Source organism: Aotus nancymaae, unplaced genomic scaffold (assembly GCF_030222135.1).
Source record: "Aotus nancymaae isolate 86718 unplaced genomic scaffold, 86718_ANA_hifiasm-v0.15.2.pri h1tg000011l, whole genome shotgun sequence".
NCBI classification, from domain to species: domain Eukaryota; kingdom Metazoa; phylum Chordata; class Mammalia; order Primates; family Aotidae; genus Aotus; species Aotus nancymaae.
Window position 1 is genome coordinate 34487520 of NW_026988422.1, and position 25100 is coordinate 34512619.

At 40.6% G+C, this 25100-nt stretch overlaps 1 protein-coding gene across 2 annotated transcripts in view; it reads right to left on the reverse strand.

The window, feature by feature from the left end:
- Positions 1–25100, reverse strand: part of RYR3 (ryanodine receptor 3) — a 563010-nt gene that overhangs the window by 251854 nt on the left and 286056 nt on the right. For both annotated transcript variants that reach the window (XM_064374821.1, XM_064374822.1), the window contains exons 17-20: positions 23092–23225; positions 21258–21499; positions 12472–12664; positions 2047–2263 (exon numbers count right to left, since the gene is read on the reverse strand). In XM_064374821.1, coding sequence (XP_064230891.1) covers positions 2047–2263; positions 12472–12664; positions 21258–21499; positions 23092–23225 — 786 coding nt within the window. The remainder of the gene's footprint in view (positions 1–2046; positions 2264–12471; positions 12665–21257; positions 21500–23091; positions 23226–25100) is intronic.

Sequence of the window (25100 nt, forward strand, 5' to 3'; positions counted from 1 at the left end):
AGACAGCAGTCACACTCATGCTTCCACTCTCTCCCTACTTGGGCACCAGCAGCCCTGTATCCATGGAGGGCTGCTGGTGCCCAAGCAGGCAGAGAGTAGTCCTCACATTTCTTGTCTATGAAAGAGCCCAGAAAATGCCACAGTGGTATAAGGATTATTTTGTGTTGAAGACTTTGATACAGAATGAGACTTTTTCTGGACTCCTCTTATCTGCCTTAAAAAAAGCCCCCCAAAAGAATTCAACAATTTTTTTCTGAGGGAGATGGACCCTTACCACCAGAGAAAGGTCAGCACCACACTTAATCAGACTCTATCTCTTAGCTGTTCTCCTAAGGAATCATTTATCTTTCCCCAAGACATTTATTTTCCCAGAAGTGCCTTTCTCCCCATCTCCTTTCCCTATTAGGATGGTATGTAAGTGTCAAATTCTCACTTCCTCCCTGACTTACATTTCTTTGTGAACTCCCTATCAGGTGATTAAAATCTGTTTTTTTCTTCTTGCTAATCTGTCCATCTGAGTTTAATTCACAGGACCCCAAAATCAGAGCCTAGGAGGGTAGAAGAAAAGTTTTTCCTCCCTGACATCTAGAATACACAGGACCCAGATGATCTAATTCTTAGGATCTCCTCTAGTTCACAACCCCCTCCCAATTTCCTATCAACTTTCTCATTCCCCATATCAAGGTGCTCCATGAAGCAGGCAGAGAAATACTGAAATGCTATCAGAAGTGATAGTCTGGCTCTGTGTCCCCTCCCCAAACTCATCTCAAACTGTAATTCCCACATATCAGGGGAGGGGCCTGGGGGAAGTGACTGGATCATGGGGGTGGCCTTCCCCCTTGCTGTCCTCATAATAGAGTTCTCACAAGATCTGATGGCTTAAGTGTGACACTTCCCCCTTCGCGCGCTCTCTCGCTCCTGCTGCCTTGTGAAGATGTGTTTGCTTCTTCATCTTCTGCCATGACTGTAAGTTTCCTGAGGTCTCCCTAGCCATGCAGAACTGTGAGTCGACAAAACCTCTTTTCTTTATAAATTACCCGGTCTCAGGTAGTTCTTTATAGCAGTATGAAAATGGACTAATACATGGTTATTAGCCACAGGAGGTAAGAAGCAAACTCATGAACGCATACACATAGATGAATGTAACAGGGTCATATGAATATTATGGAAAAAACACATGCTAGAGAAAGTCTCTAGGCTAAAAGAGCTATACTTGCAAATTATTAACCCCAAGTGCCTTAGAGGCATGGTCTCTTTTCATTTATTTTCTATAACATCTAGAATAGTGATTCAAATAGCCCTGCTGTGTAGAAAATGCTGAAAGCTCTTGCACGCCCCTTGTAATACCATATGAATGCATCTCTCTCAAAATACAGACCCTGGAGGGAAAGGAAAATGTCCATTTATCAGCACTTTCAAAGCCCTCCACGATATTCCCTGTTTCTCTCCCTTTTATTTTCTAACTCTTCTACATGCTCCTCTCTCTTCCAAGAGCCAAGCCGTATGAGAATATGCATTGCCACCTGTCTATACTTCTACGTGTTTCTACTTCTAGGCCCTTATTTATACCATTTCTTTTGTATCACCCCTGGAGACTCTCCCCATTTAAGCTTATTAAAGGCTGTAAATGAATTCCACCCTTACCACGCAGACTTCTGGAAACATTCTAGCCTAAAGGATTTCTCTAGCATTTACTGGTGCATATTGTTCATTTTGCATTTATTACATTTGGCCTTTAAAAAATAATACATTTGCTTCTTACAGCTTTAACTTGGTTGAGAATTCCCAGAGAATACAGAAATATTTCTGTCTATCCTTCACAGAATATAGCACATGTAGCAGGTGCTCAACATGTTCACTGATTGAGAAATCCTTACGGGCTCCATTGATGCATATGGTGAAAATGTGAAGAGTAATAGTTGCTCACATTACACAATAATTCTAGAGCATGTATATTAAGAATGGTTTAAAGACAACAAAGAAAGAAGTATTTAGCTCTATTGTTTCATCTATATCAGTTGCCTTTTGCTGGCAATTTGAACCTACCTGACTGGTGTCTATGGGACATGGGATGAAAGAGGCTTGGGAGAGGAACTGGGTGGTACCCAAGAGATCTCTAACACCATCGGCATCACGTTTATATTCTTTGACTGGCTCCAATCTCATCTTCTCTTTTGGAAGTAAGGCTTCATAGCAAGGGGCATAGCCCGAGGGAGGCAGGAACTTAAACTCTCCATGACGTCCACCCATCAGGAAACGTACTCTGTGTCATTTGAAGACAGCAGAAACACAGAGGTTAAAAAAAAATGCAGCCCAGAGAAGTGAAAATTAAAGATGAATCCCTACATCCCACCCTCAACATAATTTTGTTGAGAAGTGACTAACTTCAGATTAATCACAGCAAACATCCTCCAGTATGTACCAAAGCAGCAGAGGGGTAAGTGAGCATCAAGGCATGTTCCTCAGCTGACCCATCATAGCTAAGTTTCTAAAAATTTATATATATAAACAACTAGGTTTTTAGAACCAAGTTTATCTGTACTCTAAGAGGTAAATAATTACTATAGATATTACTGCAGTATTGGAAAGCTTAACAGTGATAATGATGAGATTATTCTCTGTAAAGATGATATTGAAATTACAGTATGATAACTTCAACTCTTCTTGAGGGAGATTATCCACACACCAGTTAAAGAAAGCATGATGTATCTATATTGAGAAAGTAGAAAATCTTATTTTAATATTCAGGGGAAAAGACTAAGCAACACCAGGGTATTAAACACAAATGGTACATGGCTGGTGAAGTTACTTAAAAATGTTACACTGTGTAGGATGCATTTCCCTAAAGCAGCCATAAGCGGGTGGCTGTGAGGAGGCAGTTATGGCTGTGTGGGGACAGACGGACATCAAGGCTTTTGCTCACTGGGATCCCAGTGTTTTAGTATCATCCCCCTGATAGTACCCAGACCTGACACCCTTGCCCACCTCCTGCAGTTCTCACTGGGACTTTCCAACAAAGTGGGGAAGGACACTAAAGGGCTCACGGTAACAGCAAGCAGGCACTGATTACCACCACACAGAAACCCCTCAATATTGTAATTCAGCATTCTGGCTGAAAGTCAGCCTCATATATATGGGTGAGTTTAGGGTTAGATTTGACCCTAAAGTTCCCCATGCAAAAAAGGAGAAGGTGAAAGTAAACTATTTCAAAATGATACTTCATATGATCCCAGGTTTATAATCAGAAATAGAGCTTTCACAATTCAACTGCAATCACATTAAACTGACGAGAAAATACAACCGGTTTTACATAATTAAAACATGGCAAGAGATGTAGCTCTGTAGGTTCAACAGTAATTGAACACCGGAAAAAAGTCAATACATACACAGTGTTTACGTACAACATTCATTCCCCTCCTCCTCTCCATTTAACAAATATTTACTGAGCCCATACAATTAGCACTTGTGTTTGTACTGAGGATTCAGCAATGAACAAGGTATACAGCACCCTTAGCGTCACAGAGCAGGTATTTTAGCAGACAAATAGGCAGAATTACTGATTGGGAGACATATGATGGGGTTTTAAAATGGGAGATATGAAATAACTCAGCTAAGGGGTTGGCTGCTGGAGACAGTGTCAAGGAAGGCCTCTCTGACATGTGAGCTAACTCTGAAGGATAAGTTAACTCACAGAGGGTTCCTCAAGATCTGGAGGAAGAGCATTTCAGGCAGAAGAACAAGTGCAAAGGTTCTGAGGTGTAGAAGACCTTGGGTGGATCAGATAACAGGAAGGAGGGTGGCGTGGATGAGAATGCCATGAGCCCGAGCAGTAGGGCTCTATCAGGCAGGGTCTGTGAGCCCTGGCAAGGAGAAAGGATTTTATTCCAAGTGGAAAGCTGCTGATTGGTTTTAGTGTAAGGAAATAAAAGATTCTCTGCCTACCCTATGCAGATAGATCTGTGGATCCATGGGGAGGGAGGCTCTTGAAATAGTCACAGGGAGATAATTGTGGGTTGAACTAAGGTGATCCAAGTAGCTACACCCAGTTTTGTTTTGGAATTAGGCTTGTTCAGAACTGCTCATGAACTGGGTGTATGTATGGAGGGGGATGAGGTAAATGGAGAAAAGTTATGATCTGGCAAAACTTATACAACAGGATACTTTCTACCGGGCCTCACCTCCTTTAATTGGAATGTTCTGGGAGGGCAGCCTTACAAGATATTCTCCGTGTTGGCTGCATAACTGTGATGGAACTATCCTAATTATGAAACTGGAAAATAAAAGCCTCTTTAAGAGATGCTAAGGTTTTTTTCCTTCCCAATACAAACACTTTATCTGAAAAGCATGTTATAAAATGCTGTTTTAAAATTAATTAAAGAAATTATACAAAACCTCCAAGTTTCCCATTTTAAGGTACTCAATAATAATTATATAGAGTTAGAACCACAATTGTCCCTTGAGAATGAATGTTTCCACATTAAGTGTTATGTAATAGGGCACAATCTATATGTATTAAGAATATGAACAAAGAAATTAAAACAAAATTGAGTCATTAGCCTGCAGTATTACTAGTTTAGTGAACCTCAGGAAATAATGACTAAATCTTAAAATTATTTGTTGAGAACTTCTCAATTCAACTGCAACATAACGGATTGCGTTACTGACATATGGAAACCATGGGATAAAATTGGATCCTTCTGGGCTAGGAATTAGTGTGGGAAATTTTCTGCCTCTCTCTTCTCATTGAGCATCTTTTCCTGTGAGTAGCTGAATGCCTATTTGCTTGTACAGCAAGTATATTCCATTACTCACTAGCATATGGATTCCAAGAACAAGTAAATGGTCTCTTATGAGGATTTCTAGAGGAATTTAATTATTCATGAGCTCTCTTGCTAACTGTTGAGTTTCAAAATTTCTCTTAGGTTTTAAAATCTGCTAGATAAGATAACAAATCAAGAAAGGAAGAGTTTCAGGTAGCATTTAATGAGAGCAATGCTTAGTTTTTATATTCAGTTATTAAAAGGAGAGTGATCATTTGGTTATAAATCTGAATCTTATTTCCTCTAATGGCCACACAAACTATAAAATAAAAAATTAACACAGGCAGAAATCAGTGTTTACTGCATACTGAAGCTGTGGTTTTCAAACACGATCGTGCTGTGCTTCAGTGGGTAGAAGAAAAGGTCCTGGATTGCTTCAGAAGTCCTGCAGATGACAGTCCCTGTGCCCTCAGCAGGCGGACTGAACAGACGATGGTCCCAGGCACACCCACAACCTGTGGCTCCTTCCCTCACTGCCTGTGAACAAACTGCCCAGAGTCTGTGGGAAGGGATCTAACAAACAGCCACCAGTAGTGAAGGTCCCCATATAACTCGCCCTATGAGATCCAGATTGATGAGATCAAAGGTAATAACTAGGGAGATAAAATTTAGGTTTGAAGGGAACAACCAAAAGAAGGAAACAAAATACCTGAAACTCACTTTAATTATCTGAGTATACGAAAATGGGCTCCCCTCTGTCTCAGAGTTTTAGTTGAGGTCCCAAAGTTAGATGTATAAATCCATAATTCAGAGGGTGCTAAATATTTTCACATTCTAAAGTGAAGTGCTGAGTCAACTATGCAGGATATACAAAAAAACTGTGAAACCAGTTCTATCAGCAACAGCCTATCACATACCTCTAGACGGATAAAGTAAAGAATTCCTTTGGAGAGCACTTTCAGGGAGAAAGGGAGAATTTCAGAAGCCGAGTGATGAGGGCTTCAAGAAACCATGTAGAAGCTTGACAAGTGTCCCCTAGAGTTTGCCGAGGGACACATTTTCCTGGTGACAGAGCTGAGAGTGTGAGAAAGGGCTACATGGAAAAGAGATGTCCTTCCGCTCAGGGTGACACTAAGGACTCTGCTCCCTACAAGGCTATATAAGGGCTCCATGAATGAGCCTACTGTCTGCCATCTTAAAAAGGGACTTCCCAGAAAGGCAAATGTCTGAGCAGAGATCAGAAACCCAGGACTAGGGGATGGGGGAAGGGGAATCTGGAGGGAGGTTTAGGGTCAGCCAGAGGGAGCAGACAACAGAAGTGGTAAGGCTTATGTCAAAAGAACTGGTGAGAAGCTCCCAGCCTGAGGCTAAGAAAACTATAAAAGGGCCCCAAGAAAGAAAGAGGCAGCAACAGTACAACTGCTACACAGACCCAATGCCACCTGACAACAGCACCGACTCCATTGGACATGCCTACTCTAGTCATCTTTCCCTGGGCTTAACTCTAGAGAGGTCTGCAATAGGAGCTGGCCAATCAGGGAGGGGCAGACCAACGCGGGGACGCAGCTTCTTCATACTGCAGACTCAAGCGGGGGAGGGCTCAAGCTGTAAACTGGATACAAACTTTCATTTTATATTCAAATAGATGGAACTTTTCAATTACTGACAAGATTGTTCTTGTTCCTAAAAGCAGCAATAAAAGCTACAGGACCTACCTGAGAACTTATCCAGGGCTAGAAGTCCAGAGCACAGAGTTACAGGGGTAGAAGAAGAAACAATAAAGTCAAACCTACCTAGTCCACTTCTGTCAGTAAATGTGTTACCCTGCACTTACTGTTTATCTTTTAAATCCTTTGCCTCATTCACAAATGAGAAATGTCCAATTGGAATGTAAATCTCCCTTCTCTACATGTTTTCTTCCCTGGCTCCTTGAGTTCCATGGAATCACCCAGCATCCCCAAAATGTTAAATTTAAAATAATAAAAGATAATTTAAGAATTGATTTCATTATAATTAGTTTCTCTTTATCCTCAAACTTTTCTCTACATTAATGGATTTTAAAAATCAAATTCATTAATCAATTTAATCCTTTCCACTACAGCATTTGCATCATTTTCTGGGGTTCTTCCTATAACTCAGCTGTTCCATCAGCTCTCAAATATTTTTTTCTTTCCTGAAGTGTTTACAGTAAGTGACTGTGCCCTTAGATTCCTTCACCTCAAGGATGAGCAACAGATTCAGTAAGAGCTGCCTGGGAGTAGTGAAGTTTTGGGCTGGGTAGAGGAAATTTTTATTTACTTGACTGATTTTGGAAACACAGGACAAATTCTACTGAAAAAACCTCTGCCAGCATTTTCAACTTCGTCTTTGAGATTTGTGCATTTTTACTTGTTAATTTGCAGGAGATGGGACTACCTACTACAAATTCACAGATTTGAAAGACTGATCCATTAATAAAAAGTATGGTAAAAATTATAACAAAGTTGTGCTGTGCTCAAAGGGGTAACTAACTTTCCTTTCATTGGGCTATTGTATTATTATTCAGAGCTTGCTAGCAAATGTGTAAAATCACTTTAGTCTCAGATAACTCATTACTGTTATCTTCTATTGAATTCTTCCCAGAGAGCAGGGATAACGTTTCAAAGAAGAAAAGGATACAAGCTGTGGTTAAGAGGAGAAAGAATTAGCCGCTTTTGCTGACCTGAATTCAACTCATAAGTCATGATTCATAATTGCATCTTTAGCACGTATCGCTAAGACTGGAGAACAATCTGAGTTATGGACATTCCCACATTCATATTTCTTTCTGGCTAGTATTTGATGAAAGCTCAGGGCAATCCAGCCAGTGCTCGTCATGTTCTCTGCAGAAGTATATTTATCTCAGCAATAATTTCCACAGCATTGACCACAGCAAGCTGGAAATAGCTAAGCTGTTGGTTACCTGAATTTTAGCCAAGTCTGGAGAATACCAACAAAAAACAAACAGCAACCACAAATACTATCTTTGGATATGGTTATTTTTATAAATTAAAGCTGGCAAAAGAGTTATGTAAGATGATTAAATAGATTTATGGGATTTTAACTATAGCCATAAAATATATTCTACTATGATGACTAACTCATTAATTTTCTGCAAAAAAAAAATTAGCACCCAAATTTCACTATATACAATGGCTTTCTGCATAATGCTCTCTAACTCATGCCCTGATGTCATTTATGGGGCATATATAAGGTCAACTTTTAGTAAGGGCTTCCTGGCATCTAAGTACTTCAATCTTTTTGGTGGGCTACAAGGTACATATACCTCATTCCAAATTCTATTCTATAATGAATAGGGTTGTTACATTGGGGGCCTACTACACTAATAATACTGTCTATAAACAAACCACACTGAGAAGAAAATTATGGAGCATATTCATTAAAAGAAAAGAGGCTATGACATTGATTTGTGGGTTTTGTCAGTAATTACTAATGCTAACTCTGACTTCACTGTGGGTAAATCTAATTGAAAAAGATTTTTGCTCTTCATGTGGCTTTGCTCTTCAGTGATGGCTGGCAGGGACATCCTAATCAGGTATTATTAACAACATAGCTTATAAGTATAAAAATTATTTAAACAATTAAGACAAGGATCTTAGTAAAGACCATTAAACAGGAGGAAACAGGACCGTGAAAGAGAAATCTAATTTAGAAGCCACACAGAAGTTAAAAATAAATATGAGAAACAACTCTGAAGACTTCTATGATGGGAAAAGAAGAATCTCTCTCTAGATGGGCATAACACCTTGCATCTTGCTGGGAGAGATGCTATAAAAACCAGGCAAGTGTTCTACAGTATTGGATGAAACAATAATTTCTTTTCAATTTCATTATAAAACACATTTATTTTCAATAAGATACTTTAATTAACTTGGAATTCACATTGTGGTTTCTCTTTCTAGCTCTTCGCTCAACTGAACTAAAGTAGTACAGAGAAGAACTACTGGGTTTCAGCACCAAATCATACTTCACCAGTTGATGTAAGAGTAACACTTGTGTTGTAGAGTAGCCAATTGGTTCATTCTGATTTATGAGCAACTGGCTAGTCCCCAGTACAGGTCTTGCCCTGACCCTGACCAAGGTCATCATGTGATGTACTAGATGCATTTCAGTAAAATGTATTTCCTAACTATGCAGGGCCCTGTGATTCCACCGCTTTTCAAATCACAATATGCTGTAAGACCCGAAGCCAGGAATATATCAGAGCAGATAGTTATCTGAGAGACGGAAAGCTTAAGTGACTTCAAGCCCACCTGCACACCCTACTGGCACTGCTTTTTAGCCTGCCACCTGTTCAGCTGCTATAAGCAAAAAGTTCTCAGAGCTAAGCTGTTGATTTTTCAAGTCAACACATCTGGACCCTTCAGTTTCTTAAATTTCCTCAGCAGTTGTGCCTCCTAAATGATTAGTCATCTCATTTTTCTTCTCTTGCAACTTTGCTTCTCTTTCATCTGTGTACTCAGGAGGCTGCATGATCTGCTGACCTAGACACCAGATGCTAGAAATATCTTCTACGTGTGGATACCTTTCAGTCAACTACTTTTTCACCTGCTAACTGCAGCTCTTGTCAAGAGAGGATTCCAAAAAAAATTCCCCCACTACCCCCTAAAAAATCACAGACACAAGAATCCTATATCATTCTGAGGGAGATGGGAAGGATGAACTAATGATTAAGAATCATTATGCAACATTTGAGAGCAGAAGTACTGCTCTCTAAACAAAAAATGTGGAAAAGTCCGTTAGCCAGTAGACTGGAGAAGATCCCTTCTCCATAGATCTAAATTTACCTAAGTAGTTTTTTTCAGATGACATGCTTGTGAAATAGGTGTACTCCCTTTGAAAACAAGTAAAAAACAATGAGTGGGACATGGGCAAAATAAGTAAAAACGGGAGGAATATTAATGGTAGGTGACCAAGGCCCCCAACTACACAGGCAAATGCAGTCCTGGGAACTGACTGCTCAGAGTCACCTTGTTTCTTCAGGGAAGGCCCTGGGTCAAAGGGTGGATGACCCTAACGCTGTTGTGTTGTATTTAGATTTCCACTCATTCTCTACTCATTCTCTTAATTCCTAAGGAATGGAGTGAGGAAGATGGAAAATAGGGCTAGAAGGTCCTTTCCCTCCTCCAGAAGGCCTTTGCTCCAATCAGCTTTTTCTATGCTTACAGTGCCTCTCTTGTCAACAACACTTCCTGTTTTCCCATATGCTCCTTAGGGATATCAGTGAGGATAGCAATATGTGGTATCCTCACATATTTAAAAAGAAAGAAATGGGATGAAATATCCTCAGCACAGAACAACTTTCAACTCTTAGGATACAGTGTCTGCAGATAGTGTGAGATTCCCTGGCTTGAATCTGTGATGAGAAGATTTTCAACCTCAGTAAAGCTTTATTCTACTGGTTCTCCATTTGTTACAAGAACCTCAAATAATATCAACATATATTAAAATTATATATTGGTATTGAGGTTATATCCATTTATATGAGTATGTTTGTATATATGCTTGTGTATATATACACATCTGTCCCAAATTCCAAAGGTTGAGTACCATTCACGAAGGACAATTCTTTACTTCTAAATAGTTTATATAATTGAAACAGAACCAAAATCCTCCTTTGGAAACATATGAACACATCTTGGTTTACCAGTCCACATGAGGTGCTGAGGCCTAAAAGGGTGGTTTCTCCCTGAAAATCCCATCACTTGGATCTGGATCCCTGAAACGGTTTCTTTGTGATCCCAGATCTCAGCTCCTGCTTCCCACAACTCTCCTCCTGTCATGACCCTTTCCAGGGGCTTCCATGGACACTAACATGATTCTATGTTGACTCCAGTCTCCTGATCAATGGACTGCAATGTCTTTAAAATACAGGGATGAAGAATGGCTGAGAAAAGCTCAGGGAAGGGTTATTATGGGGTTTTGCCTTACAGACATTAAAATGTATAACGTGGTTAAAATCATTAAAAATAGCATCCAACTGGTACAAGGAAAGAGGCAGAGAAATAGTTAGCAACATTAAATAGGAAAGCAGCATGCATAGCATGAGCCCAACTCAATGAACAATATTTAACTGTGCATATAAAAAGCTAATATGATTATCTCTGGGTGGTACTATTATGGGTTTCTGGTATTTTCTTTGACTTACATTCCTTTTGTGAAACAGAAGAACAAAAAACAATAGGGAAAACTCAAGTGTTAAAGGATAAATCAGAAACTGAGAGAAATATTTGAAGTCAATAAAAATAGTTTAACAGCCTTAATAAATACAAAATTATATGTAAATAAGTAAATAAATTGCATACATAAAGTCAATATACACAAATATGTAAGATACCTACCAAAAAATAAATATCAGAAAGACTGAGAACACCAAGTTAGCAAAAATATTGTGTTGACAAAAGTACATAAAAAAATTAAACATAAAAAATGTTTAACCACATTAGTAATAAAAAAATTAATATTCTAAGGTACTATTTTTCCAAATCAGCAAATATTTAAAACCACCAATAACAGTAAAATTTAATGAGGATCCAATCAGGTGGACATTCTTCCCATATGTTGCTTTAAATAATACTGCAAGGCCAAATCCTTTATCTGAAATCATTAGAGATGTGCTTCAGACTTTTGAATTCTTTAGAATTTTTTAAAAAGGTACATGTTATATGAAGCATAACCTGCAGCCAGATGAGGGGCAGTACATCAGGATCAAACACATTAATATTTCTGCAGTTAAACATATAAATATTCACAAGAAGTAGAATAAATCAAAGACAAAACAGCCTCATTTCTGCTGATGAGAGTTTTGCCACAAAATGAGTTCAGGTTAGATTTTACTACAAAATGAGTTATGAACACACTTATGGTTTTCAGAGCTTTTTAGATTCTAAAGTTGTTGATAAGGAATTCTCAACTGTTCATAGAATCTTTCTCAAAATCAACTTGGCAACATAATTGTAAATGTAGACTTTAAAAGGTTCATATATTTTGACCAATTTCAAAGAGGAACAAAACAGAAACACACAAAGTGCTATGCTTTAGGATATTCATAAGAATTTACAACAATAAAAATGAAACTGGCATAGACTTATAACAGCAGAGTAATGGCTGTATTATAAAACAGCCAAATAAAGGGATATTATATGGCCATAAAATCATTTTGAGGATACTCAATGACTCAGGAAAAGGCTGATCATTTATTGTTGAATAAAAGATAATCAAGATATAAACTTCATATTCAGGGAGATACCAATTAAAAAATAGACACATATTTGTAGAAAAAAAGACTTGAAAATATGTCAAAGTATTAATAGACATTATAGCTAACCATTGGAATCACAGGTGATTTTTGTTGTATTATTTATAACTATGTCTTTCAAGTTTTTCTTATACTGAGCATGTAATACTTTAATAATTATTAATTTTCTACACAGGATTCATCCTATTAATCTTACTGTTTATCTGAGTACATAATACAACTCCTGGAGGAGGTTCTACCAGGAGAGATGAAGCAAATGACTTTGGATGGCTCTCGCCCTTGCACTATCACTGTCCTGGGAAACTTGGTGCACAGTGCTGAAGCCCTGAACGAGACTGCTGGCTCCGAAGCTCACAGTGGTGGTGGGGAGGTGGGGTAACTGCTACTCTCCATGAAATCACAGCAATGACTTACTTGACACCTGCTGAAAAGCTCATCACAGGGAAGAAGAGCCCGTCTGTGTTGAAGTTCTCAAACATCCCCTGCACGGGCTGCCCATTGATGCGGAATGAGATGCTGGGCACCCCGAGGTCCAGGCAGCAGCTTACCACGTCATCTGATCTCAGAAGGTGCTGGTTGATGGAAGCCACAGCTCTGGGTATCCGGCCTGGTGAGGAAAGAACAGGAAGGCGGCTGTGGAACTCTGGAGGCACCTGCCAGGCTGAGAAAGGCTCAGAGGCCTCTTGGGGAGGTAGGGAGGTGTGATGGGTACCCAAGAGATCTGGAGGTACAACTGCATTTGAAATGCAACTTTGCTTTCCCATGTGAAATGAGCAATGAGAAATGAATTCCTCAGTTGGCAAGTGGGCAGACACCAGGCCTGATTTGAGATGAGTCTCAGGGGAAATGCTCAAGCTGCTAAGAATGAGAAATAACAAAAACTTAACCTGTTGAATGTGTGTTCAGACTGTGCTCCGGTGTTTGAAGTAATGGACAGACTGCTTTTGCTGGTGTAGCTATTCTGAGGTAGCTGGTGTGTGTGTCTGTTCAGTTGTAAGTGCCCAAAGACCTTCCTGTCTTCTACTTCCTCAAAACGATTAGGCTGTTCTAGTGTTGGATAGAGAAGCCATCAAAGAATAGCAAGGCCATCTAGCCATTAAACTATGCTACATAGGCTGGGAACAGTGGCTCATGCCTGTAATCCCAGCACTTTGGAAGGCCATGGCAGGTGGATCATGAGGTCAAGAGATCGAGACCATCCTGGTCAACATGGTGAAACCCCGCCTCTACTAAAAATATAAAAAAATTAGCTTGGCATGGTGGCGCGTGCCTGTAATCCCAGCTACTCAGGAGGCTGAGGCAGGAGAATTGCCTGAACCCAGGAGGCGGAGGTTGCGGTGAGCCGAGATCGCGCCATTGCACTCCAGCCTGGTTAACAAGAGCGAAACTCCGTTTCAAAAAAAAAAAAAAAAAAAAAAAAAAAAAATCAAGATTTTGTTTCATGCACAAAATTATTCAACATTTTGTATAAAGTTACCTTCAGGCCATGTATGTAAGGTATTTATGAAACATAAAGGAATTTTATGTTTAGAGTTGAGTCCCATTACCAAGTATCATATTATATATATGCAAATATTCCCAAACCCAAAAAGTCTAAAAACTAAAACACTTTTGGTCCCAAGAATTTCAAATAAGGGATACTGCACCTGTAATGGGTCTAAACTAAGCAGTGAATTTTTAAATGGTGAAACCACTGTGCTTTTTAATTAATAAAAAAAGATTAGGTTGCTCCCTTTAATTATTTTAGGTAATTGACAAAGCCATATTGCATTCCCTCCCACTCTTCCACAAGCAGTAATGAGGCTCCTCTCTGCACCAGATACTATACCTGGGGCTGGGGATCAGACAGAAGACCCCGTTTGTGCTCTTAAGAAGCCTGTAGTCTGGTGGGAAATGGACATTTAAATACAATATAATATGATAAATAGTGGAATGAAGGTGTGTATATGTTGCCTTCTAGAGGGAAAGGAAGATTCTGGGAATCTGTCTGGGAGCATGGAACAAGTTGAGACTTGGAGAAAAAAAGGCTTACTAGATAAATGAGAAAGGAAGAAGCAAGAGGAGTCTAACATAGCTGAAGAGTGGTTGGAGCTTTGTAAGCCTGGAAGGTGAAGGTTAATGAGGGCTGGATGAGGGAGATACGGTGGGGCAATAAAGCTGGACAGGATCATCAGGCTTGGACCACCTGCACAGCAAGAGTGCCGCTGCACGTAATGTATTCAACACATATTGGCAAATAGTCTGAGGTGGCCTTAGACTCTTTTTTTATAACTTTAATATCTTGCTTTACCACTGAGAAAGAGAAACAAGCTTCTCCTTATGGTGCTTCTAGGTAAAATTATTTAAAAACAAAACAAAACTGAGCCAAAGTTGAAGAATGTATAGGCTTGAGATCTTTCAAATTTCTCCATTTGAGGACACTGGGGACTCGTAGCTCATTTTATGGAGTTTAGATAACCAGGTCCCAGGATCTTTTCTTCCTTCTGGTCAAGTCTGTTATGAAAAAATATCTATGATGTTAAAATTCAGCAAAGCTTATAGTAATTGTCTCACTTTTAAGATTTATTTTACCATTAAAAACAATCTAAAAGTAAATATTAATAATTATAAAAATTATAAAAAACAATCTTTCTTGCATAAACTGTTTTTGGCATTAGTTTAACCTCTGGAAAATATCACTATAGTTACTTGAACAAAATTTTTGTTTTTTGACAGAGTTTTACTCTCTCACCCACACTAGAGTACAATGGCATGATCTTGGCTCACTGCATCCTCTGCCTTCTGGGTTCAAGTGATCCTTTCACCACAGCCCCCTAAGTAACTTAGACTACAGGCACATGTCACTGCCCAGATAATTTTTCTATTTTTAGTAGAGATGGGATTTTACCATGTTGGCCAGGCTGGTCTTGAACTCCTGGCCTCAAGTGACCTTCCCACCTCGGCCTCCCAAAGTGCTGGGATTACAGATTTGAGCCACCTGGCCTACTTGAACAAATTCTAACAGATATTTGTGAATTGAGGAACACCAGGAAATAACTCAAATGCTACATCAGAAAACTGTCTTTAAAAGTATTCAGATCCTTGCTGGATAAAAATACAAATTCCAAAGTTCTTTAACGTTCTAAGAATTATACAAACTGGGACAAAACTGCCACTGTTGAATCATGACTCCAGTGTCCTCTCTCCCATCCTCTCAGGGTTCCCTGTTGGTTTCTATACTGGCCTGAGGCTCGGCCACTAAAGACAAAGAGCAGCTTTCATGGGGGATGCTCTTCATCTGCAGCAGGGCTTTGATACCAATAGAAGCTGAGCTCTGAACTTTATTTAGCCGTAGCTGCCAATGCCCTCCAGAGGAAATATGGCTGAGAGAATTTCTCCTGTTTGGCTTGTTCATTACCATTGAAAATAACCACGAGGAGAGGCAATTATGCCTTCGTGGTGAAAGACACTGTTTTTTCCCACCTTTTCTCTAAGAGACTGGGCTCCAAGTAGACATTTCTTTGGAACACTTGCTAAGAAAAGTTATAAGTAAATTGAAATAATAGGCTAGGCCTTTTTTTTCTTCTTCTTCTTCTTTGAGATGGAGTCTTGCTCTGTTGCCAGACTGGAGTACAGTGGCGCAATCTCGGCTCACTGCAACCTCTGCCTCCCAGGTTCAAGCGATTCCCCTGCCTCTGTCTCCCAAGTAGGACTGCAGGCACACACCACAATGTTATACGTTTTAGTAGAGACAGGGTTTCACCATGTTGGCCAGGATGGTCTCGATCTCCTGACCTTGTGATCTGCCCGCCTTGGCCTCCCAAAGTCCTGGGATTATAGGCATGAGCCACCGTGCCTGGCTGGGTGGGCATATTTTTAAAGCTTGTACAGTAGAGAACAGAGTTGAGACTAATATTATCTAGAAATGAAAGGGTAACTTGATAATTACTGGATATGAAGTATATACTTAGCAAGTGCTTACAGCAATGTAATGGGAAGACTATTTAGATAAGAGAGCCCATTTCATATAATATTCCCACTGTAAAAGGTCATCTGATGAAGTATGCTCATTTTAAATGTGAGTAGTATGAAGAGTTTGAAATTGGAAAATGATGGAATTGTGGGATTGCTTTTGCATACCGTGTTTTATAAATCTCCTCCCATGCAGAGAAAGTAATCTCCACCCCTGTGAAGACTTTCAAGGCTTCCTAATCATTTAGGAAGAGTTTTGTACCCCACATTTAAACAAGATGCAAATCCTTTCAACTGAGCTGCAATGAGGTAGCACAGGGAGGTCAGAGGGGCCTTGGAATCACACAGGACTCAGTTCAAATCCCAACTCCTTACCTACTGCATGAACCTGCACCCGTGATTTTACTAGAGGCTCAACTTCCCCATCTGTGAAATGAGCACAGTGATGCCCACAGGGATGCTATAAAGAGAGTTATTTGTAAGGGACCATCATTATCCTTTTGACTTCAATGAAATAAATAAATGATGTCCTGTGTACCACTTAAGAGGCAGTTTATTGTAGTGGCTAATGGGTTTCTGGAACCAGACTGCCTGAGCTCTAGTTCTGGCTCTGTCACTGTGTGACCTTGGGCAAGTAACTTAACCTTTGTGGACTCAAGTTACCTAATCTGTCAAACAGGAATAATGCCTACCTCTTAAGACTGCTGTGAGTTTTAAATTAATGAATCTATATGGAACAATAGAAGAGTGCCTCACACACTGTAACCCATATCAATTGCTACTGTTTTTGGTTTTTTTCAACTCCAGGAACCTTAATTATTAGGCTAACAGCAGAAAAATTTACCAGGACACTGTAAGAACATTACACCTTTTACAATATTAAAAACATTAACTATATGGGAAATCATAACATTGAGGGCTGAATCCAAAAAGTGATTTAAAATCTACTCTCTTTATTGAAAGATAGTATTGAAACATATGCACATTTTAAAATGTTTAATGTATTTGACCCTTTTAGAACAACCAGCAGAAATGCGACACTATAGAATGAAAAATCAAACTCGTTTCAGAGAGCTTTCCTAAGAGCAGTCTCAAGTGCTTTTTATGATTTGAGGAACTCTGAGTAATTCTAGAAACCATCCACAGAGAGAGGCCAGTGGTTCTTCTCTCTGCCAGTCTGAAGAAGAAAAACTGTCCCCTGGTTTGGAGGCTCAGGCCCACCTGAAGGGCTCAGGAAGCTCGGAAAGGCCATTCCAAATCCAATAACTAGATATTTTAAAAGGCCACTTAATCATATGCTGTACATCTTCAATTAACCTCAGGATGTACTCCTGTGGAATTTAGTCCCTTCTAATGAATAATGAGGCAACTGGAAACAGTGACGCTCTGCACTTGCACAGGTCCAGGCGCTGCAGAGTTTGCTATTATAACACAAGTACAAATATTTAGGCATTTGGAATGAGACGCGATCCAAAGACAGAAAAGTGCTGCTCTTCTTCAGCTACTCCTGGGATCTTTGTCCATATAACACTGAGGCTGGAAAGGTCTGAGTCACAGTGGGTTGTGTTTTTATAAACAAATACCCTGGAACTCATCTTAGCTGAGAGACAAGTGAAGTCCCCTTGTGCAAATCTGACTGCAGAGGTAAATTATCTTGATGAGTCAGTAGTCTTAGTCAATCAGGAAACAACTTTATTCCATTCATTCGCTTCTGTACCACTGGTGTCTTGGGATGGTGAATTCTTTTGCTTATTTCAATTCTGAGGAGGAAAAAGTGATTACAAGGGAAGGAGAGATATGATTTCCACCTATGAAACTTCCCCTAGCCAGTAACATACTGTAGGCTGCTCTGAGCTGAATTCACTTCCAACTGCTATCCTGAAAGCCCCATTGAGGCTCCATCCAGAGAGGGAAAGTGATGCCATCACAAAAAAGAGCCATTTCTCCAAAAGGCGGATCACAGTGTCCGAGTTGACCCTGGACTCTGTAGGGAGAGTTAGGCAGAGTTGAGGAGGGAGATGTTCCCACAGCTGATGCTGGAAAGTGACTTCCCAGGCTGCCATGGCTAAAAAGACCCATTAAGGCTGTCTTCTCCCCTACAAAGAGAAAGCTCATTCATACTTTCAGGATGTCACTTTGAGAATTCTTTTCTTATTCAGCATGAAACTGGGGTTCTTTATTCCCTTAGATACCACTGGGGTAGCTCTAACTGGGCTATTCTCATGGTCTTGAGTGAAGTACCAAGAGTCTGGATTTGGTCTTTGAAACTACAGTGGAATTCATAGATGACTAGGGAAGGTAACTCATATTTACTGTGTATCTAATGTGTGTCAGGGACTTCATATTTCTTACCTTATTTAAATTTCATTAGAATCTTATCCTTAGATAAGATTCATTAGAATTTCATAAAATTCATTAGAATTTTATCAGAGGAAAACTGAGTCTCTGAAAGGTTAAGTAATTTGTCCAATTAAAAAAAAAAAAAAAACCATTAAGTGGCAGAGCTAGGATTCAAACCCAGGCATGACTCCAAAGCTATGCTGTTTATTCTTGACTTTCCATTAATAAAGAGAGGCACTGTAATCCTTTCCAACTACTGCAAAATCTATTGTACTTTAATAAGTATGTTAAAGACCAGTTCAAGGCAGTGGTCTAATTTATGCACACAAATAACTTTAAAGGTAATGACATTGGCATTTAAATCTCAAATAAAGGAGAATAATTTATCATAACCACTTTCTAATATATCCCCCTATCTACCAACCATTCTCTCCTGCAGTAAGTTGGAGTGTTATTTCCATTTCATTTCTTCATCAGACAATTACCTTTTCATCAGATAGTCTGAAATTCATGGCTGTCCTGGTGGGAGTCATTAACAGAAACTTTATTTCTTCAGCTGAAGCATGCCCTGACACACTGCAATGCCTTCTGCAAGATATATGTTCCCTGTGTGCTGGTTGGAGAAGTCAGAATGACGCCCAAATCCAGGAAAGCTGTAGGTTTTTAGTGAGAATGAAAGATATAAAACTGTAGACACTGGTTTCTCCATGTCTCATCAGATGCTGGAGACTGAGGGATGAAATCCCTTGAGTGCACCTATATGGCAATATACCATCAAGTGCAGGCCATTTCAGAGAGTCACAATCAGTTTTTGAAAAGCCGAGTCACCAGCCTTCTTCCCACTTCTCCAATCATAGGAGCCATTGCTAGTGATTTTCGGCATGAGCCTGGAGCACCCAGCTTCCTTGCCTTCAGAGGAGTCAGGACGGATGAGGGAGAGGGTGGGCACTGTATACTCCTGGAAGGATACACAATTACACAGGATGTTCAGGTCCTGAAATGCACAGAGAGCAGTGCTTTATGGATGCACCATGAGTGGGTTCCATGCCTCCTGACTCATGGATGTATTCATTCCTCAAAATTCTACAGAGGGATACAGCAGTACAGTAAGTGTCCCATGCAGCGCTGTTAAATCTGAAAAAGACTAAATAAATGGTTTCCTTTGAGAATGATTAGTTTCTCTTTGAAACAAAAGTCCAATTTGCTTCACCCCAGGGTCTAGGTATGCTTCATACTTTCTTAGCCAATCCCTTGCAGAGTCCTTTTCGGGTGTAGCCGGGCTCCAGAGAACATTCTTGGGCTTTGGTGCGAGTTGGCAGGAGATAGGCAGCAGTCAGCAGGAGTGTCAAATGATTTTTACAGGTCAATCTTGTTAATTCTCCCACAGACTTAATCCTTCCACACTCAGGAGCTCCAAATGTACATGAGCATAAGGATTGTTTCTTCTCAGATCATTTCTTCAGAGACAGTTTCCTGAGAACCTTATGATATCTGATGATAACCTAAGCATAAGGTCACTACTTTATTGCAACAGACTCAGTGGCTCCATGGTAATAGTATGAGAACAAAGGGAAGCTCCACTTCCATGAAGAATTAGGGAAGGTTAACTTGGGAGGGTGAGAGCACAAGATAAGACTTTCCCTTCACATGGCCCCATTATTCTGCCATTTGAATCCACTTATTTCAGGACCACACTGTCCTCTGGGACACAAAGAACATGAACAGAGACTTTTTCATTCTTTCCCCTTGGAAAAGGATCCAAGATCAGTAAATATACAAATAAATGTTTATAGCATTTCCTAAAAGTTTTACAATGTTGACACTGAATGTAACATAGCTCCTAAAATAACAGTAATAAAAAAAATCCATATGGACCAACTGAAAATAAAGACCAATTTAAAGAAGTATGTCATTGGGACCTGAGCTGACTTAATCATCAGCATCAGGCAATTAGGTTGTAACTAGAAAGCTAAGGGAAGGAAGAAAATGTGATGGGTTATATAGTTACCAGTTACAGAAGAAAATATATAGATTTGTAGAGATAAACTTTTCCTTTGTACCGGATTTGAGGAAGAGCGTGTGTCATGGTTATGTCATGGTTACTTATGTAACAGGCACGTTTACGTAAGGAATTTTTATAAGGGACACGACGTCTCCAATTGCAGTTTTGCAAAAGATACGAAAAATACACGCTTTGGACAACAGACGGGACAGGTAGGGCTCTTCTTTTTGACGAAAGCCTAAGAGTCTTGCATTTTTTCACCCAGGCAGAAGCCGAGATATTCCTCCACAGGCACAGGCCATGGATGAAAAGCATCAATTATTTATCTTAAAAAAAAGGAAGCCCTGAATTCTTTTAAAGAGTTTAGCACCTAAGGTACGGATCCAGGTATTTTATAAACTGTATTATGAAGCAGCAGGCTGTGTTGACAAAATCATGGACTTGCAGTCAGATCCGGATCCTTCCCAGTATGACTTTGAATAAATTACTGAACCATGTTTATGCTTCTGTTTACACTTTTGTCATATGAGGTCAATATTTTCTACCTTAAGGGGTTACTGTGAGGATAAAACAAGAGAAAAATGGATAATAAGTACGCAATTCACTGCCCAGTGAATAAAAGCCGGTCTCAGCTCATGTAATCCTAACGATTCCACACAGTAAGGCTCATGCAGATACAACGAGCTTGAGAGGTGATCTGCACTAGATCATGTAGCTAGGAGACGTCAGAGTAATGGTATAAGTGAGTCTTATTTCAACCTGATACTGTTTTCTACCTAATTGTTTAATTAGTTGAGACTCTTGAGTCTGTATTATTTCAACTGAAAGTGGCAATTTCAGCTTGAATAATTCAAGCCTCCGTCATTTCCAGTGAGATTATGAACCAAAGCTTTAGCAAGGTACTCACCCGACCAAAGGTGAAGTCCATCAAAGCCATAGGAGTACAGGTCATCGCCAACACCATTGCCTCCCCATCCTTCTCCACCTCCTGGGTATGGGGCATAGCCTGAGGAAGAGGCCCAGCCCACCCGCAGATGTGTGGGCTCTGCTGTTAGGAAGGGGTCCACCTGGTCGATAATCAGCTCGAAGTACCACTTCTTGTACTGGGCTGAGCCCTCTGCGACTCCCAGGAAGATGTTTGGCCGGATACTGAAATTAAACATGGGGCAAGTGGCGTCTACAGACCCTTAAAAACTGAGAAAGCAAGTTGAACCAGACCATAGGAGGCAATGGCCCAGTTATACCTAGGACAAGAACAATGGTGTGTTCTTCATATTACTCAAAAGATGGGAGGGTTCTCTAAAAGCCAGGAGTCTAAGATCAGCCTGAGGAACAAAGTGAGATGCCATCTTTACAAAACTTAGCTGGGTATAGTGGTGTGTACCTATAGTCCAAGCTACTTGTGAGGCTGAGGCTGGAGAACTGCTTCAGCCTAGGAGTTCAAGGCTGCAGTGAGCCATGATTATGCCATTTTACTCTACCCTGGGCAACAGAGTGAGAACCTGTCTCCAAAAATAAAAAAAGAGTTGAACAAGCTTAGGACCCTCAACATTTGATCAAATTCTTAGTGTGAGGCATCAGGACAACATTTTTATTACAAAACATGAAAGATGTCTCTTTTAATATTCCATTCAAGGTAACCAACGTTTACCGAGCACTAACCATGGGCAACGATGCTGCAAATGTCATACAGAGTTGCTTGATTATAAATCTTTGTTTCTTTAAGTTAAAAAGAAATTTACTTGAGTTCCATTTTCTGGTCAATTGGTATAAGCACCTTCATTTTCAGTACAGCAGCTTTGTTACCTAAGCATTATTAATAACACTGGTCTCTTAAAACCATTAAGACGTCATTACTAGGCAACCTTGTTAAGGGCAAGTGGTTTTAATGTATCCAGCAAAGTGGTTAAAAGCTTAAGATACACCACTTAGATTTTTATGTTTGGAATCATACTCTTAGAGACAAGTATGACTGGGGGACTAGGTTGGGACTAGATGATGGGTGGAGAACCCACTGTTCCTAGGCTGGAGCTATGCCCTATTTTGGGTAGGTAAAGAAAAACCTAGCTGGCCCCATGAAGAAAGTAAGTCTGTGTGACAGCTCAGGTCTGTGGGCCACTCTGCACTTCAGAGGGAAGGTTTTATTCTTGCCATTGTGGAGTAGTGTGTAGGCCTAGGTAGAAAGTGGCTAGAAAACCGAAGACCTGCCTAGTCCCAGCGCAGTGAGTTCACACGACTTACATGCAGCCACAGGTATGGACTAGCAAGCTAGGGGTCCAGCATGGGCCCTTGCTCTTCACCCTGATCCTCACAGACAGCAGTGAGATACATGGCTATGTGCCAGAGGATGCAAGAAACCACAGTCTCACTTGGGATATCCATTCTATGAACAGATTATAGAAAAAAGTTGGTATATAAAAATAAATATGAATATATTGTGAAGTTACACGAGTTGCATTAATGTTTAAAATAAAACATGGTAGGCCACTTTAGGTCAAATTCTTCAGCACTCAGGTGCTACATATACTCTGTCCTCAGCTATTTAAATAAAAAAGTTTGAGAAATTCTGCAAAAAGGGTTGGAGGCTGTAGTCATAGGGAAGTGCACATTTGCCTGGTACTTGTATCGCCATGGAAACTATGGGTGGGCAACTTTGGAGTTCAGATCAGCCCTCTTTTCCTGCCTAGAGACAAGACAGGCAGAACTACGCTTGGCATTTGGAATGATGGTGGTGGCCTTACCTGGTTACATCGTTAATCAGTCGTGTCTGCAGCAGCAGGTTTCTCCGGGGCAGCAAGTTGTCACAGATCAGATTCTGGTTGGCTCTCACTGCAACCCCATTGCAGAGACACAGGGAGCACAGTATATCCAGAACCTGCAGCAGGACACACCCACCAAACCTTAGGACCACCAGGAGGGCACAGTGGGCAGGATCACCACAATGCATGGGGGCTAGGCTCTGAGCCAGCTCAGAGCCAAGGAAGCCTCTTACCCAGAAGGAGAGAGTGATGCCTCAGAGCCTTCTGCTTCTTGGGAAAATGAGTCTGGGCTTCCTTCTAGCCCCTCTGCTCTACTCTTACGCCCCTTCCCTCCAAACTGTGCACGCCATCGGTGGCCCCTGTTCTATTACAGTAAGTAAGAGGCTGTGCTCTGAAGACAGACTAAGTTAATATCCCAGCCAGTCCAGGACTAAGGTATGGTGAGGCATCTAGGGCACAAAATCTAGGCCCTACTCACTGTCCAAGTTCTGAAAAAACAGAGGAGAAGGATAAAAGGCCCGCCATGGACTTCAAACTCAAGCAGCACTCTCTCACCCAGCCCTGAAGGTGCTTGGCACTGAGTATTAGTGGATGCTCATTACAGATCTTAATAAAATGGCATGTAAGATTCCCGTTTGGCTAAGGCCTTGCATGTAGCAGGCTTGGGAATCTGCGTGGGTTGGGCCAGAATAGGGCAGACTCCTGTTCTTGGGTCTTTTGCTGTGTTATCATCAAAACTCAGGAAATCGGCATTCTAAATATTTTACCCACTCTCCTTCTCCGTTCTAGGAGAACAAACTTGCAAGAGCCCAGGTGGCCCATGAATCTAAGAGACCCGTCATTAAACTGCTTCTGCCCCTCGTTTCCCAGCTGGGAAAGTGGGAACAGTTCACGTTTGCCTTGTCCTGCATGCCCACCTCTCCTCTGTCCTCTCCTTGCACTGTATCTTCTTTCATTCAGATTTTATGTTCCTATCATGGCAAAGCCACTGTGCTGGGCCAGTCAGGCTGTTCCTCCCGCTCTCCTTCACAGAGAGGAATGTGCAAACAGAAGTCAATAAATAAAAGCCACGATATGGCAGGTTGCCCCAACAGGGAGGCAGGCAGCCTCATTTCAGTCTCTCAAAGTGGCCACTGAAGACTCAATGCTTAGTGGGGTTTGATAGCTTCAAGGTGTTCATGGCATTTATATCCATAATTCTCACAAACCAATTTTCTAGCTGACTCCCTGAATGTCAGCTTTGTTCCAGATAAATACAAAGCACATTTATGGAACAAACAGAAAAGAATCCCAAATGCAGTTTTATGGGGGACCCTTACCATTAGCTCTCTGTGAAAGATATCAACTGTGGAAACTTGAAATCCAAAGGATAATTTCTCACCGTAAGAAAAGAGCCATAGATGGCCAGGAAACGAAATATGTTTCAGCCGGCCTATCACACATTTCATCTGTTTTGCCTTGGGGTGATGGCTGCAGGAGACTTGCTGTTACAGCCAGAGGGAGAGCAGAGTTTAATCCACATACAGTAGGAACAGCAAAGAGAAAAAGGCTCTGTAAAAAGCACGCAGCCCAACAGTGTGTGCTTCACACTAAAGAGCAGTGCCTCCTCTATAAATAAATGATGCTACTAAAAGAATCAAAGTTGACATTGTTTAGGTTTTGCTTTAGGAGGCACTCCTTCAGGTAAAACTGGGGAATGGGGATAAACTTCCTTTTCTAAAAGAGTTCAAATGGGTTGGTGAAAGGAAAGTATCTTGGGCCCCCAGAATCACTAAGGAAAACTCAAGCTGGGAACTGCTTAGGGCAAACCTGCCTCTCATGCTATTCAAAGTCACTCCTCTGCTCACTGAGATAGATGCATGTCTGATTTGCCTCCTTTGGAAAGAACATAACCATTTGTGTTTCACCTATCTATGACCTGGAAGCTCCCTCCCCGCTTTCAGTCTTCCTGTTTTTGCTTCAAGTTGTCCCGCCTTTCCAGACCAATGTAC